Consider the following 17,469-nt stretch of genomic DNA (forward strand, 5'->3'; position numbering starts at 1 on the left):
GACCTGAAATCCAGTGAAGTCCATGAGCACAGCCTCCCCCCGAAGTAGTTATTTCAAATGGAATCCGGGGGATCAGGCAAACGTCGGATTCTTTGATAGAGATCAGAGGAGTAGGGTTCAGAGTTCTTGAGCTCTTTTCTGTTCAGAATCCCTCACTCACACAATGAACGAAATCGGTAGTATGATCCAACTATTGAACGTGTGCTAAGTCGGCGTAAGAGCTTTACCACCAAGTAAAAAAATACACACACACAACTGGACCCCATTGTCGACTATTTGAGCAAGTCCTTGCTGTTATGACAGCTGGCTAGATTTGGCCATAACGTAATTGGGCCATCATGGGTCTGCTGATGCTAATTTTCTTGCCACAGGATCAGTTCCCTTGCCAAACCATTTGTTTTGAAAACAAATTTCAATCTGCTAGAAACCGTGAGCAGTAGCCTTGTAAAATTCGATACCCTAGATTTATTTGAAAATGGTTGTCGCATACATTTCATCGTCGATCAAGATACATCCATCAAATTTCGTCAGCACCTAACCGTACAGCTAACGGACTTGGTTTCTGACCGATTTCTGTTGTTTGGGGCTACTGTTAGGTTGTTCATTTGCTCGGTGACGTTTGTAGCCTCCTCGAAGACGGATTCGCCGCACAGTTCAGTGTTCAGTTTTTCGCCTTAATGGCATAGAGTTTTAACGAATAAACCAAAAATCAATTGTCATAAGTCTGTGTGAAACCTATCGGCATTTCAACTGAGATTGAGCCCGAGGTATTCTAACCTTTAAAGGCTGCATTAAGATATTGAATTTCAATCAATTATGGTCAGCGTGTGAAAAATGACGCTTCTCCATAGACTGACCTTTATTGAATGTGGTTAAATCACCACTTGTACTTCGACTTGTGCTAGTTGGTCTCTGATTTCGTTTGCTGTGGTTTTTTTTCTGAAAAAACTAGCTCCAATATGAATGCTGGGACGAACTTTACGCGTGAGACAAAATTGTCTTAATTTTACGGAATTCTGCTTTAGATGAATTCGCCTAAATCAGTGAAATGGAAAGGATACCAATTTAAAAGATGACTTCGACCGAATAGACGTCCACTGGCTGACAATCACTTCATTTGTTTAAAAAAAATGGTGCCTAGATCTTCGTGTTCCTTCTCAGTTTAGCAACAAATCACACAATGAAGCAATATGGGCACATTACTGTACACGCTGTTCTTCAAGGATGCAGAATTGCAGGTTGGGTCAGAAAAATTGCCCCATAACATCAAACAGGATTTCTATTTGTGTAACCAGTGGAAGTAAATTGAAAATCCATTGAGATGTTGAAATTGTTTATTAATAACGAAGCAAGTATTCAACTTGATGTGTTGTCGAGGAAAAATATATAAACAAAAAACCCCAAAAAAATGAGAACAAACTTTGATATCTTATTTGACAATCATAACCTAAAATTAAATTAATATTTAAATTTGAAGCAAATATTAAATTATTATTTCGTTTTTCTATAAATGCATTCTGAGTTTGTATCCGTAACAGACCTGCTGTAGTGAAACCCTCCATTGTATCCTGATCGATTGCGCAAAATTGGGAAACTAAAAACATGCACCACGTGTTGTTTATGTTAAGAAATCAATGGAGAAATAGACTCTCCGAGGAATAGTAGAGAAAAAAAACAATAGCATTCAAAGATGATGCGATTTGTCTAATTATTCGCGTATCTCCAAATACGAACCGTGTTAAGCAATAAGTTTACAAAATTCGACACTTTTTTGTCAGAAAGATGTGCCCCTCTTTGCCAGCCAGCTGGAGCTGCATATGAAGATACCTGTACAGAGCACGGTTCTGTTTTTTGAAAGCATTATCCTATCGCATTGGGTGAGGGATTATAAAGTATTAAAGATCTGAAGTAGCATTATTTTATCAAAACTCAGTAACCTAACCTAACTATTCACGTAGGTATTCTATACGTATAACCTGATTAGTGAATACCGCCATGCTCGCTTTTTGATGGTCAAAGAAACCTGACTAAGGGAAAAGCCATCTCGTCACCGATGTTGCCATATTACTCGAATGAGACTCCACGAAACAAAATAAGAGCATTGCCACAATCAACCTAACAGTAAGAATATTATAACAAAGAAAATTCACCTTCTGCAGGCCTTATGTATTTATAAAAACCCCTACCTTCTCTTGCATGACGCCTTTCATCCGTCACAATCGAACCGGTTTATGGCGTCCTTGCCGAACGTGAGCTGAGGTATTTATGTGCAGTGACTGCAAGATCACACATTCGGTTTCACTACGACATCCGAGAAGAATTGTGCTCAGCTGTGCGCTGACAGAGCTCCACTAGCTTAGCTTGTCAATGTTCGAAGGAAATCCGTTCGCATTTTGATACAGCTTACTATAATTGTTTTGCCACTCGAAAAAGGCATTTTTTGTTATTCCGGAACAATGCATTTTCCTTTCAACCAACTCTTGTACTGATTTGCCCCAGAATGATTTCCAAACACGGTAATCATCGCCATTTAATAATTACCATGCCGTTCCGCACGGCCACGTGACCTGTGAAATGCAACGCTAAATTTAGCCGCGTGTCGTTGTTGGACTTGACTTAGAGCGCTGGTCACTGATGCAGATACCTAGTGCAACTGGTTCAGTTGGGCCGTGTCGCTACAGGGGTCCGTATGTAAATGCAGAGCTCACTAAAAAGTCGATCCTCGTTAGTGATCGATTTTTGCGTGACGTTGACTAAAGAGTATGCGTAAACAAACACTCACACCCCTGCAGATTGCTTCCGTTATTAAGGTTAAGGTCGCGATGATGGATTCGTTGCCTTTGCGTGTTTCCTTCTCATGAAGGTGGTTCTGTGGCCAACATTTTAATGTCGAGCGAAACTTTTTGCAGCACATCCACTAATGATGCTTTAACTATTGTAGTAGATCCTCGACTAGGTATCTTGTGAAGATCTTTTAAAATATTTCGATACGTGGAAGTTTTTGTCGTATCCATCCAATTTCCGACGATAACTAGATTAGGTGAAAAAATTTCGTTGCAACTGTTTATTTATTGCATACGCGTGAGCCGTTAAACTCACTAATTTACTATGCGCTGACACTTGACTTCAATCAATGGTTCTGCTCGTGTCGTTGGCATTTCTCAAACTCCACCATCCGGATTGAGAAAAAAAACCACAACCACGTAAGCAATAACACACTAAACAAGTTGTTAAACACCAGCCATTCATCACTTACTATCGTCCGACTTAGCTACGGGCGATTCCACAGCAGATACCTACTAAATACCAGGTTTAGCTAATAGCGCTAGCGGGGTGTTGTCATCGCCGTCATCAATGATATACAATTTAAAGGGCTTGACTAACCACGTGGAACAAACGATGCAGCGTGGACGGAACCGGTGCTGCTGCAATGGGGTGTTAGATGAAGAAATCAATCTTCATCACGATTTACGGCATACCTCCCCGGCCGGTGGAGGGTAGTCAAACCTACCGAGCAGTGCCTTTAATCGGAAAGATCAAATCGGCAATCCACATTTGATTGATGCGGACTTGAAGGCTGGCGGTGTGTAGGCTCAATTTTGTAACACACGGAACGAATAGTAAAGAATTTTGTTTTATTGAATATTTTTAAGGTTGCTGATACTTACTTGATGTGTGAATTAACTTCAATTTGTAACAGATTTGTTCCATCTGAATTAAGTGGGGTTTCAACCTAAAGCGTCTTTCTAAATATTTAAAAAAAATGATCATTTATTTGCAACGCATCTTCAATGGTTTATTTTTTAACCTATACATGAATTTCTGCTATAAATAATTATATCATCAATACTGTCCCTATGATAAACGTACAAGATGACCTGTAGGTATGATACACGATTTTTTTAGTACATTTCATCCTTTCAATTGTCTGTTCATGTAAAATACAGTTTCCAACAAAATTTATTCAAATTGTTACACAGCAAAAGTTCATGAAATGCATCAACTTATTCAGAAGACACATCGGGCCAGCCATCCTAAAATAACCAGACTCGAGCCGGATTCGGACTGTTGACTGTCCAAGTTCAAGTTAGCACCATTCGGACACACGACCCGACCATGGTCTCGTTACGTGCGATACCCTTGTTGTTCCTATGCACTGCAAGCTTGCACATGGCGTTGATTATTGATGTTTTATCACGTCAAGCCAAACAATAACCCATATACATAGTCGTACAGTGTCAACGCGGTTTCCGTTGGTTTGGGTGGCGGTGGCTCGCGTTGGTCAGTCGGCTGTGCTGCACCCAACGGTTGCTTTGGAGTATGGCGCGAACTCCAAATATTGTTTTTCAATGCCATCCATCCGTTTGGTGACCGTGACAAAGAAACCATAGGCCGGCAGCGCGCTGTCGTCAGTGACGATACTGGCACTGGCATAACCAAGGTGTTAATAAACTATAAACATATTGTCACGGTGGACGGAGTTTTTTTGGACATTGGGGGGTGCAGCAGACCTACGCGGCATCCGATGGAGTAACATTTGTACTTGGATTCATAGTAGGATCTTTTGTTTAACTACGTTTGAGCACAGCAAATTATCATAGGCTCACAGCTAATGACAAGATGGTTAATTCGATAATTAGGAAACATTGGTTGTTGTTTGAATTTCCTGCTTGATAGACACTACTGATATTCACTGTCAATATTCATTAGGGTGTTCAGAAAATCAATAATATCTTCGAATCTGTAAAAACTAATTGGAGAGATAAATGTGATATTGGTAGCATATGTCTACCACTTCTATCCCTGATGCTTTCACATGCGGACACTATTTATATCGTCCTTGACTAATAACGTCATAATGGTCATTTGGCTGAATGCCTTTTGGTAGAATTGCAATTGGCCGAACGCCATTTGGCCAAGTGCCAACTGGGCAATAGCTATTGAATCGAGAGTCGAAGTTTCGTTAATTGGGGCTGGGGCTAGGTGTAAAACTAAAATCTGATTTCGAACTGCGCCACGAAAATGTAGCAAAATTTTAACCAACTGTAGCGCTGTTAATTGTTGATGGATTTGCGTCAAATACTAATCGATTCAAGGAAGTCCAACTTAAAAATTGGTTGCAACTATAAATTGGAGTTTCAACTCTACACTATTGAAAAATCCGTCTTATTTTGAAAACATTGCGAAAATGTAAGAAAACAGCCAAAGTTTTCGCTTACGTTTTGTTAATTGTTGATGAATTTTCAATCGTTTTAGAAAATTTCCATTAAAAAATTGTTATCAAATTTTTCTGTGTATTTTATTAGCACACTATTCAAAAGTCCGTAAATATGCAATATATGGGGAACATGTACAATTTTCACAAATTTGCGCAAGACTTTTCCTAACACGGGCCACATCTCGACATTCATAAGCGTCCTACAAATTTCATCGCTTGATATAAAAGAAATATTTTTGACTGAATTTCTTCATTGCCATGCCTGCTCTGCTGGCAGAATCCGATAGATTATCGCTACCGTTGTTTGTAGGATAGCTGTTCGATCTTTCATTTCACATAAACTACGGAAGAGGAACGTTTGTCTGTGTGCGCTGTAAGGACTTTGTTCGCAGTTCCAAACGACGATGACAGAACAGCAGCGAGATGGCGAATTGCTGGTTTATACCGTGCATATGCGTCATGCAAGCAAGGCTCATATCGTTGCATAGGATTCTCTTCCTGTACCACAAGACAGCTATCAGCAAACCGCCCTTATTAGGACGAATAAATAATAGAAAAAAATTCAATTAGAAGATTCCTTTTGTTATCTTGTATTAAGTTTGCGCTTGACAATTCGGTACCTTTACCACTGAATGGTAATATAAGCAAATATTCTTCAAAATAATAATCTACCAACCCGATGGTTTTTGCAAAACCTTTAAGAAAATAAGTGAATGTGGCAATTCTGCCACACCAAAAAGAATGATGAACATATTTTTATCTTACAAAGGGATGGTCTTCCATCTGCATCAAACAGTTTATAAAAGAGACCGCCTTGTGCCACATAGTTCTCATTTGACATGAGCTGCGTGAGGGGAATGCGTGTTCGTCGGTGTTTACGCAGCAGAAGCGAATCGCCGGCAAGGTTCGAATCGTTCCAAAAGATTCTCGTCCTGTATCACCAAAAATAGTCCTGATAATGGAATACATAATGGAAAAATAATGAAATTAGATATTTCCTTTTATTAATAATAATATAAGCAAATGTAATGTAAAATGAAAAACAAATGAGACTAACATAGTCGAAATAAAAAGGAAAAAAATATATAAGCAAATCTTCTTCAAATCCTACAAACCCGAAGGGTTTTGCAAAACCTTCAAGAAAATCAGTAAATGTTGGAATCCTTTCACTATGCGAAAGCCGTACCATAAAAAATGATGAAAATATTTTCGTTTATTACACAAAAGGTGGGACTTTCGTCTACACCGCAAAGTTGATGAAATTGCTTGCCAGGATTCATCTGCGTGTACTAGAACGATTTTGTAAATCGTACTTTCCAGTATGGTACAACAGAAGCAAGATGACGAATTGCTGTTTTTATAGCATGTACATGAGCCTTGGTGGCAAGATTCGAATCGTTTCTTAGGATTCTTGTACTTAATCACCAAATAATTATCTGCAAACCGTCCTTATTAGAACGACTATATAATGGAAAAAGAATTGAATTGGAAAATTTCTTTTATTAGCTTGTCTTGTTAATGATCAATTCTTTATCTTTTACCGTTGAACAATAATATTAAAAGTAACAACGTAATGTGTGTGTGTCCTGAAAAATGATGCAATTTTGATACGATGAAATGAATTCGCGCATGGTGTTCGCTAGTCATGCTGCATTTTTAATGTAACAATAGTCGTGTCTTGTACACAACCCTCAATTTTTTCGCCATTTTGAATACGTTGAATCGTTTCATTGATTCTGTTATATCGGTGGAAGACTGCCTATCGATATATGGCATATTTCGGTTTAAAACTGGACCATCGATTGGTTTTCTTGTTTTTTTTTCGATTATAGAGGTTTTAACCATAAGGTCATTCGCCTCTTCGGGTTAGAAAAATCTCTTATGAAAAATGTCTACCCCTATGTGCGGGGTCGGGACTCGAACCCAGATGCGCTGCGTACAAGGCAATCGATTTACCAACTACGCTACGTCCACCCCTACTGGACTATCGATTCCAACAGGCTTCGCAACCAGTTTAAAGCATTTAAGACTACTTCGGGACGATTCCAATAATTCCACTAATACTCTTAGGAAGGCTTTAATATATTATAGTGACTAGTTATATGCAAGACGAATGAATTCTTAAATATTATAAATCATAGATGCAATTTTCAAAGGTCATCTCGATGTGTTGATAAGAAAACACTGCCGTGGTTGTATTACAATGCACCAAGAATTCATCAGAATTTTACCATGTTTCGATTTAAATATTTGACCGCACCGCAACTTGATCGAATTTTTCATAACTTCTGCGTAAATATTGAAGAAGTAACGTCATCTGAGATTAGAGTATTTAGGGCATCGCAAAAAATAACTCATTTTTGAATTCAAAAAGTTCCCCCCCCCCCTTTCATATTGTTACAATTGTCAAAGTAAGATCAGATGCCATATTTCACAACATTTAGACAATTTTACCATAGTTCCAATTTCTAAAATTTCAAGCGAAGTGGTCTGGGGGCTAAAATTCTCCAAATGATGTAAAATTTGGTATCTGAGCTTACTTTGACATTTGTCACAATGTGAAAAGGTGGGTATCAGAGAACAAAAAAAAATTTTGCGAGACCAACACCAAACCTCAGCCTAACCAAATCTGCTCAAGGGATTACATACCTTTTTGTAAGGAAAATGTCAAGAATGTTTGAATTTGCGTAAAGGCTTAAATCAATGATTTCATTACAGCAAACTTATAGTATTTTGGTAGTACATTTTTAATGAAAGAAACAAGCATAAGATTACAAAAATACATTGTAATTCACCTCCTCCCCCCCATGCAACCAACCCAAAATAATTGAATTGAAAAAAAACTTAAAGTAGACTAACTTTATTAAATATGATACAATAATATTTTCGAAAGTTTTTTATCTGATCGCTACACTGAGAACCTAATGTCTTTTGGAAAATAGTGGGAATTGGATCTTGTAACTGATCTCTTAGACGAGGTCCTATAGTTGTCAAATTATGATAAGCTCTTTTTGGAGAGATCTTCCAAAATATGGATTGGGAACAATACTTCGAATGAGAAGCGAGGTTTGATTAGGTGGATTGTCTATAAACACAAACTTGCTTACCGCAAAAATTCATACATTTAAACCTTTGCTATAAATGTATTCTTTGAGACAGTTGACACAAAACTCAATGTGGCTGACAATGATAATAATATTTTGGATAGTAGAAGGAAAATGATGATAAATTACGTTTTCCGTTTGGTCAGGATCGGTTTTTATGAGCATTTAATTTTTGTCGTATAGGGTGGGTACTAGAGTGGGACATGGTTGTATGAAAAAAATAGAATCTTGCTCCGAGCAACTTTTTGGCTTCCATTTGGGTCCCAGAACAATTGTGCAAAATCTCAGCTCGATTGGTGAAACTATATTTTCGCGCCGGCGGTTTAAAGTTTACATGGGATTTCTTATGGGGAAATTGACTTTTACAAAACAATTCCTCTAGAACTCTCCCGTTGGTCCCTAAAAATAAATCGATATGTGTTTTTAATAGCAAATTTAATAAAGAAAAAAAGTCTCAAAGATTGCTAAACAATCCGAGGCTCATGGAAAAAGTTATTAAGCAAAAACCGGTTGGTCCTCTGACGATTGGTAAAATATTCAATTATTCTAGCACCACTGCTGCTGCCGGTCGAATTGTATGCAAATTTTACAACATTCTCTTATTGTGTCCAAACCGTTGATTTGAGCTATTTCGTCTCTTCACAAGACTTTTTAGGGATGAAATGAGGCATCTTTTGGAGTTAACGACCATGTTCCAAATATCACTGTAAAGACACTACGGAAACAAACTTTTTAATTGAAAGAGATACAAAGTATTTTTCTTCGGCAAAGTTTAAGAATGAATAAAATGCAGTAACTTTACCAAAGACATTGAATCTCTATCTCTTGTAGTTGAAAAGATATGGTAGTTTTAAAATATTGCCTTTCTTTTTTTGGTGTAAAATAGAATTGCAATTTCTTGACATTCTTCGACCCCGAAAATACTAAAATAGTTTTAAAAACTTATGTAACGCGAAAATAAGATCAATGTGCATGATAGTGTAGCTTCTCAGTGTCAGTAGAATTATAGCACTAGCCTATGCCAATTTCGGAATTCCTCAGAAAATGAAGTCCTGGTTTACAAGCCCTGCTGCGAATAAATGATATTTTGAAAATAGAACTTTTTCGTACATTCTGATGAGTCAAATGAATGTTTTTTTTTATTATTTTGGTTTACATTTAATGATTGTGTAAAATTAATATTTCATGGGCTTAATATTCCTATGGTGTTCGATGACTTGTAGTAGGTAATTGTTTTGCTCAGGATCCTTTGTTACTTTGTTATTCGGCCGATTCTATGAGTACCACCACGGAAAAGGGACCCGCGTCGTGGACCCGCAAAAATAAGCTATTATGACCAATGATGATTTCGTTACTGCCGTGGCTGAAAAGAGGCGGCGGCGCATACACCTGAGAAGCGCAATCAACCTCAGACAAAGGGAGGAACAATGGAAGCAGCTCAGATAGAATCTCATGTATCACCACAGACTAACTTGCCGAAATTTTCTTAAAAGCTAATTAAATTATATTGAAACATACTGAAATGACTTTTTATTACATCCATGGCGAAAAAAACGTGGGGTCCGAATTGAACCAAAGTTGGGGTAATTCGGACCTTTTGCAATCAGTAGTTCAAGAGCGCTTAGACACACTCTGATAAGAGATAGCCAAAAGCTATCTGAGAAAAACATGTGCGCCATCGGTTAGGCTTTCAGAAGAAAATACTTTTGAAAATCTGTTGACAAAGTTCCATTCGATAGCTCAATAACTCTTACTAGGGCCGAATTGGCCCAGCTCCCCCTATTTAATATTTTAAAACTACCATATCTTTTCAACTACAAGAGATAGAGATTCGATGTCTTTGGTAAAGTTACTGCATTTTATTCATTCTTAAACTTTTCTGAAGAAACCTACTTTGTATCTCTTTCATTTAAAAAGTTTGTTTCCGTAGTGTCTTTACAGTGATATTTGGAACATGGTCGTTAACTCCAAAAGATGCCTCATTTTATTCCTAAAAATTCTTTTGAAGAGACGAAATAGCTCAGATCAATGGTTTGGACACAATAGGAGAAAGTTGTAAAATTTGCATACAATTCGACCGGCAGCAGCAGTGGTGCTAGAATAATTGAATATTTTACCAATCGTCAGAGGACCAACCGGTTTTTGCTTAATAACTTTTTCCATGAGCCTCGGATTGTTTAGCAATCTTTGAGGCTTTTTTTCCTTATTAAATTTGCTATTTAAAACACATACCGATTTATTTTTAGGGACCAACGGGAGAGTTCTAGAGGAATTGTTTTGTAAAAGTCAATTTCCCCATAAGAAATCCCATGCAAACTTTAAACCGCCGGCGCGAAAATATAGTTTCACCGATCGAGCTGAGATTTTGCACAGTTGTTCTGGGACCTAATGGAAGCTAAAAAGTTACTCGGAGCAAGATTCTATTTTTTGTCCCACTCTAGTGGGTACTTCTATAGTTGAGGTGTACCAATAGTTGCAGTAGTGGGTTATATGCCTAACTAAGGTACCAACCATCAACAAATATTTTTTATCGATTCATCGCACTAAAATTATGCTTCAATAAAACTGTTATTCGTGAAATTTGCTGAAATAACTATTGAAAAAATGATGTTCTTTGAATTTTGAGCTCCCTTGCACCTATAGTTGATATAGTGTACCTATAGTTGCAAGTCCCATAAGAAATCAATGGGATTTGCAACAATAGGACCCGAAATTAGCGATTGCGCCACTATTGGTACATGTGTTCCTATAGTGGTACAAGCGGTTGTGAATACATATATTGGTTATTAACTAATCTTTATATTTTTCCTATGAAGTAGGGATTGAAAGCTTTCGTTTAATGTTTTAACATTGCCCATAGGTCTATTCATCGATTTTTTAGCAAAAGTTTTCCTTAAGTACGCGACTATTAGCACATCAACCCTAATCAACTATATAAATAACCTCTAAGCAGGAATGGAAATAATAAAAATTTCAAAATATTTCAAGTTAGTGATTACTAATGGTGTTTATTTGAGCATTAAATTGAATAGCGTTAAAATGGTCTATACGAGGACTTGTTTTGGAGTTGGGAGCTTTAATAGTGAAGAAAAGTCAAATTATTGTTCGAATAAAAATGTTTACGGTCAGGATCACATTATTTCGGAACTATCAACTTTGGATGATTAGTATATTTGAAATACATTAAATCTATAAGGGTGTCATTTGAAAGGGAGTGATCAGTAGATGACCAAATTAATAATTGACGCCATTTCAAAATCAATGGATGCAGCTTCGATTACCACACATCAATGAAAACCATCATCAATATAGGTGTCAACTGAAAGTGAGTGATCTGTAGAAGATTAGAATTGGTGATTGATGGCATATTGAAAACCAAGATGGCTGCTTCCGATTACATCAAAATAGTGGAAACCATCATCAATCTGGGTGTCATTTGAAAGAGGCACTGAGTGGAAAATGAAAAATAAATATTGGCGCAATTTTGAAAATCAGTTGGCTATCCTGGTATTCAAATGACGTCAATAATCACTTGCGGTCTTCTACAGACCACCCCCTTTCAAATGACAACCATTTTGATGACGGTTTTAATGGTCTGGTTTTTAATGGATTACCTTGGTTTTCAAAATAGCGTCGATTCAACCATTAATTTTCGTCTTCCATTGACCACCCTCTGTCAAATAATACCTATATTGATGATGTATTTCGTCTAAGACGGGACGTGTGGAAACGAAAAAACCTAACTCCAAATGCTAGGGAACTGTCAAATACAGCCAGTTCATTTAAACTATGACTACCTCAGAAAGAGAGGCTATGCGAGACGAACAATAAAATGAGCGGAAAAATAGAAAAAGAAACCATCTATCCGCTGGTCTCGTTCCAGGTTTTCACTGTTTTCTAGTAACCGGAAGCCATCACCTTGATTTTCAAATGCCATCAATAATCAATTTCGTTTCATCTATTCACCACCACCCGTAAATGACACTAATATTAGTAATGATGTCAAGAGTTTTGTTGTCAATAATTTCTGAAACCATAAAAAAATAATAATAATGAAAATGGAATATTCCATCTCCCCGTGTAAAAGTCGTATGTCTTTATAACCCATTTATGCGCCAAGGTTTTTTTATCCCATTTCTGCACTTATTGGCAATTAAACCGGTTTTTTTTATAAACCGTCATCGGGGGTTGACCTTCTGAGTTTAATGTCTTCAGCAAAATTTTCGAAAATGCTATTTCAAACAACTTTGTTGATTGAAGCAGGCAGAGTGTAGTTGGTAAGTCGATTATTTTATACGCATCTCACCTAGATTCGATTCCCAACTCGCGAAAATAAGGCTAAAAATGTTTCTAAGCTGAAAAAAAGAGTCGACAGATCCTAAGGTTAACGCCTCTATAATCAAAATGAAATAAAAGACATTTGTTGAAGACATTTCATAACAAAGTTTGATGAAGACACAAATACTCCGTGTGTTCAGAATATCGAAATATATTAGGACTACACCCAGGTTTTTTTTACGCGATTTTTTTGCGAGGTTTTTTTACGAGGTTTTTTTACGCGGATTTTCCAATTAATGCGGTTTTTTTTACGCGGATTTTCCAATTAACGCGGTTTTTGCAAAAATATTTTTTTTATTCATTTCGTTTATTTGATAGGCACAAAATTTTGCAAAAATATTCTAAGTCCTTTTGAATGGCGTCAAAAATCAATTTTTGTCTACTACTCGTCATTCCAAAAACACTCATATTGACTGGGTTATAGTGAATGTGGCTAACCCGGAAGTCGCTATCTTGGAATTCAAAATGGCGTCAAACATCGATCTTTGTCTACTACTCGTCAAGACCATTCCGAAAATACCCATATTGCATGGGTTATAAGGAATTTCCGCTAAACCGGATGTCGCCATCTTGGATTTCAAAATGGCGTCAAACATAAATTTCTAGCACCTATTTGTCAATACCATTCCGAAAATACCCATATTAATTGGGTTATAGCGAATTTCGCTAAACCGGAAGTCGCCATCTTGGATTGCAAAATGGCGTCAAAAATCAATTTCTGGCACCTACTCTTCAAGACCATTCCAAAAATATCCATATTGATTGAGTTATAGCGAATTTCGCTAAGCCGGAAGTCGCCATCTTTGATTTCAAAATTTCGTCAAAAATCAATTTCTGACACCTACTCTTCAAGACCATTCCAAAAATACCCATATTGATTGGGTTATAGCGAATTTCGCTAAACCGGAAGTCGCCATCTTGGATTGCAAAATGGCGTCACAAATCAATTTCTGGCACCTACTCTTCAAGACCATTCCGAAAATACCCATATTGTTGGTGTGCGGGCCATAAGGAATCTTCCAGACCCGTCTCTTCCATCTTTCCGAAAATCTTTTAAGTCTTTTGCATTCAAAAGGACTTAGAATATTTTTTGCAAAAACCGTGTTAATTGCGAAATCCGAGTCTTTTGCTGATAGTTTTTTTTGCGCGGATTTTCGAATCAACGCGGTTTTTTTACGCGGATTTTCCAATTAACGCGGTTTTTTACGCGGATTTTCCAATTAACGCGGTTTTTTACGCGGTTTTTTTACGCGGTACGTATCCCCCGCGTAAAAAAAACCTGGGTGTAATACTCTGTATGCAATGGTCTCATTTTTAGTTGGTGGAAAGCGAGGAATAAAAATACAAAATGCTTAATATCTCCGCTGCTCGTGAACGGATTTTGACAACCTATAGCTTGTTAGAAAGATATTTTCATCTATATCTATGGAGTTTGCGTGACGTGATTGCTTGTTCGAAGGTTATATGCTTCAAACATGTTGTGTTTTGACCAAATCACCCATATCTCACAAAGTAAACAACATTTCGAAAAACAAAAATAATAGTGTCGTATTGTTACGTTGGGCCTATCATTTGAAACTAGTTTCATTAAATACGGTTCAGTTATCCCTGAGATAATTACATGACATTCGTGCACATACATACATTAATACCTACATACACACATACATATAGACATTGTTCCAATTTGTCGAGCTGAGTCGATTGCTATATGATACTCGGCCCTCGGAAAAAAATGTTCAAAGTTTGAGCAAATCCTACACATATCTTTCATAACAAATTAAAAAAGTCGTATTTCTTATTTGTTGTTGAAAAGCTGATTTTAAAATCTTTCCAAAAAGACTGCAAATCATGTTCAATACACTCTTGCTAGAATTTGTATAAATTCAATCCATCGCGTGCCAAGTGAGCAGAAGATGAATAATTCAATTATTGCTGGTGAACGCGTGTTAAGGAGATTGCATATTTAACAAAATGTTAGAAAAAACTAGAACTTTACTTCTGTTTGAACAGGCTCAGTAGTCCATTATCCGTGAACAACAAAATCTAGCAATAAGAAATACGAAAACTAAGAGGAAGGCCTTATCATTTGTGTACTTTAATTCTTACTCTTTACATGTAATCGTGCGTGAAAAAATTATTCTTGATTGTAGATTTTTTCTCCCGAACCGCTCAATTTCAACCCTGCATTGCGCATCAAATAATTTCAATCGCCATTGGTTAGGCAACCATCAGAGCAGAAACCGATCGAATCGTTTCATTTTTCTTTCTCTCATTTCTCCAACCGCCAACAGCTCCATATGTGCTGCCCTGCCGCCGAAGTGATCCCGAGATCAACAAGTGCATCAAAAACTCGTTCAACTACATCCGTCCGTACATCGCGGGTGGGCTGACCGAACTGCGTACTCCCCCGTTGGAGCCTCTACGGATCGAAGAACTGGCCATGGAGAACAATGCCGGAGCAGTGCGGATAAAGGCCCTGTTCACCGACATCGTTGCCAGCGGAGCAGGAAACTACACCATCAAGGATGTGCGTAGTGACGTGAAGAAGCTACGAATTGATATGAGCCTGGGAATCCCTCGAGTGGAAACCCGGGGCAAATACGAGATCATCGGAAATGTACTGCTGCTGCCCGTTCGTTCCAATGGCGAATTCTGGACCGAGTTCTGTGAGTATAGTTTTGCTAAACCATCACATAAGCTCACTTATTAAAAGTTTTATTTGTTGATTCCAGCCGACATCAGTGCCATCGCCAAAATATACGGCAAACCGGTTGAGCGCGACGGTGAGACGTTCATGAGCATCGAAAAGATGCTGGTCGACTTCACAATGAAGAACGCACGCTTCAAGGTTAAGGATCATGTCAACACCCAGAATGTTCTAGGTATGTAAAAAGTCGAATTTCGTTGTTTTACCACTAATGATTTACGTACATCGCCTTCCAGGAGAGGCCATCAATCAGTTCTTGAACCAGAACGCCAACGAGTTGGTTCAGGAGATGAGACCAGCTGCTTCGCAAAGTATTGCCAAACTGTTCCGCAAGTTCCTGAACGATGCCTTCAGCAACATCCCGATGCGGCTGTGGCTGCTCGAAGAATAGGGGAACATAGGTCAACTTTTCCTGTCCGTTGACAAAGCGTTGTTCAGATTGTGTGTGCGCGTGAGTGTGTAAATGCAGTCGCAGTATAGTGATAAGCGCTTCTACCTAGCCGCTAAGTGATATGTTAGTTTGTAAGACTTGATCTTTCGGCCGCAATAGAACAGTTTTCAGATAAACTTAGGACGATGGAATAAATACGGGCCAACTAGTCGGATTTTTTTCTACTTAGAAAAAAGACAGACCAAGAAGCAACATGTTATTATTTATTGAAAGTGTAGTGCTATCGTGAAGATCTTTTCTTGTAAGTATTGCAAATCCACGTATTTTCGAAGTCAGGAATCTCTCCGAGTTAGATGAGAGAGAGAGATTGGCTGGTACTAAGAAAAAGAGGCAGAAACGTACAAAAAACCAGAATGCGAGTAATGATCATCTAGAGTGTAAGATTCATGTAATTGTAAATACTAATAAAGTATTGTATGATGTAATTTTAAACAAAAATCAGGACAGTTATGATCAATTCGAAAAAGAGTAAATAAATAAAGTTCGAAAGCGAGAAACATGATGTGTTCTTGAAAAATTCCGAAATATATGACGCAAAAAATGGCAAATATTGCATCATTTTTAAACAAATATAAACAGGCCCAAACAGTGTGTTATCATAATCGTGAATTAAATGAATAATTACAATTCACATGGCGCCTTGTCACCATCGGCAAGTGAAACGAAAAAATTAAGAAGAAAATTTCTAGCAAGATCATCTAACAGGTACTGATTTTTTGGCACATGCTGTTATTTATCCATAAAAACCAATAGAGTACAACTGTATTAAAATTAGTGGATTTTAAATTTCACAATAGTTTCTGAAACATTGTGTGTTAATTGTTGCAAACCACAATAGAGATGAATGTTCTGTTTATTTTCCCATCCCCCAGAGAAACGTAACGCCTTTCGTAGCAACAATCCGGCGATAAGGGATGCTCAGGTCCATCGCAAAACTCGTGACCACGACTTACAGTAAAAACGAGCGACTGATAAGAGGTCAATTTGGCTGAGATTTGCAAAATTTGCCATCGAACTTCGACAATCACTGGCCAGCACTGGCAATTGGCAAATACGTAAGCGAGGCTAGGTTACATTTTTTGTGTACGGCTGTCTGCGTAGGAATCGGCTTTGAAAAGTCAATGAAATACTTTATACTTGTTGCTATTGGAGGATGAACAGATTGTTTGTGCGACTTTGTTGCTTTCGATGATTAACTTATAGGAATGTGTAGCTTTTGTTTCCGGCTGCTGGTTATAGATGATTGAGATCGCGAGATTGCATTTTTTGATATTGTCGATTCCAAGATAGGGCATATTAGTCTAATCGAAAAAATGCAGATTCATTTGTTTGTAACTCTGTAGCTCGTGGGTAAAAATGTGAGAAATTTGAATTAAAAATAGTTTATAGTAAATTAATTATGACATTTGCATTCCGACTTCGTCTCATCAGTATCCGACACTAACTTAGTGAGAGGACCGGATTGACGTCAGCTCCTTAGTGGACAAAAATAGTTTTTACCTACATTTATCTCCGATAAGGAGAAATCTAGCATAGTTTATAGTACAATATTTATATTGGCAAAGTTTCATCAATATCCAAACGCCTCTAATCGCTGGATCACAACGGCTCGAAATTGCGCATAGATCCGTGTACCATACCATGTGTT

General features: G+C 37.6%; 1 protein-coding gene across 3 annotated transcripts in view; it reads left to right on the forward strand.

Moving 5' to 3' along the window:
* Positions 1-16,318, forward strand: part of LOC131684688 (protein takeout-like) — an 89,829-nt gene extending 73,511 nt beyond the window's left edge. For all 3 annotated transcript variants that reach the window (XM_058967776.1, XM_058967777.1, XM_058967778.1), the window contains exons 3-5: positions 14,955-15,329; positions 15,396-15,545; positions 15,607-16,318. In XM_058967776.1, coding sequence (XP_058823759.1) covers positions 14,955-15,329; positions 15,396-15,545; positions 15,607-15,761 — 680 coding nt within the window. In that variant the 3' untranslated portion in view covers positions 15,762-16,318. The remainder of the gene's footprint in view (positions 1-14,954; positions 15,330-15,395; positions 15,546-15,606) is intronic.
* The last annotated feature ends 1,151 nt before the right edge of the window (positions 16,319-17,469 follow it).

This window comes from Topomyia yanbarensis, chromosome 2 (genome assembly GCF_030247195.1).
Source record: "Topomyia yanbarensis strain Yona2022 chromosome 2, ASM3024719v1, whole genome shotgun sequence".
Taxonomy (NCBI): domain Eukaryota; kingdom Metazoa; phylum Arthropoda; class Insecta; order Diptera; family Culicidae; genus Topomyia; species Topomyia yanbarensis.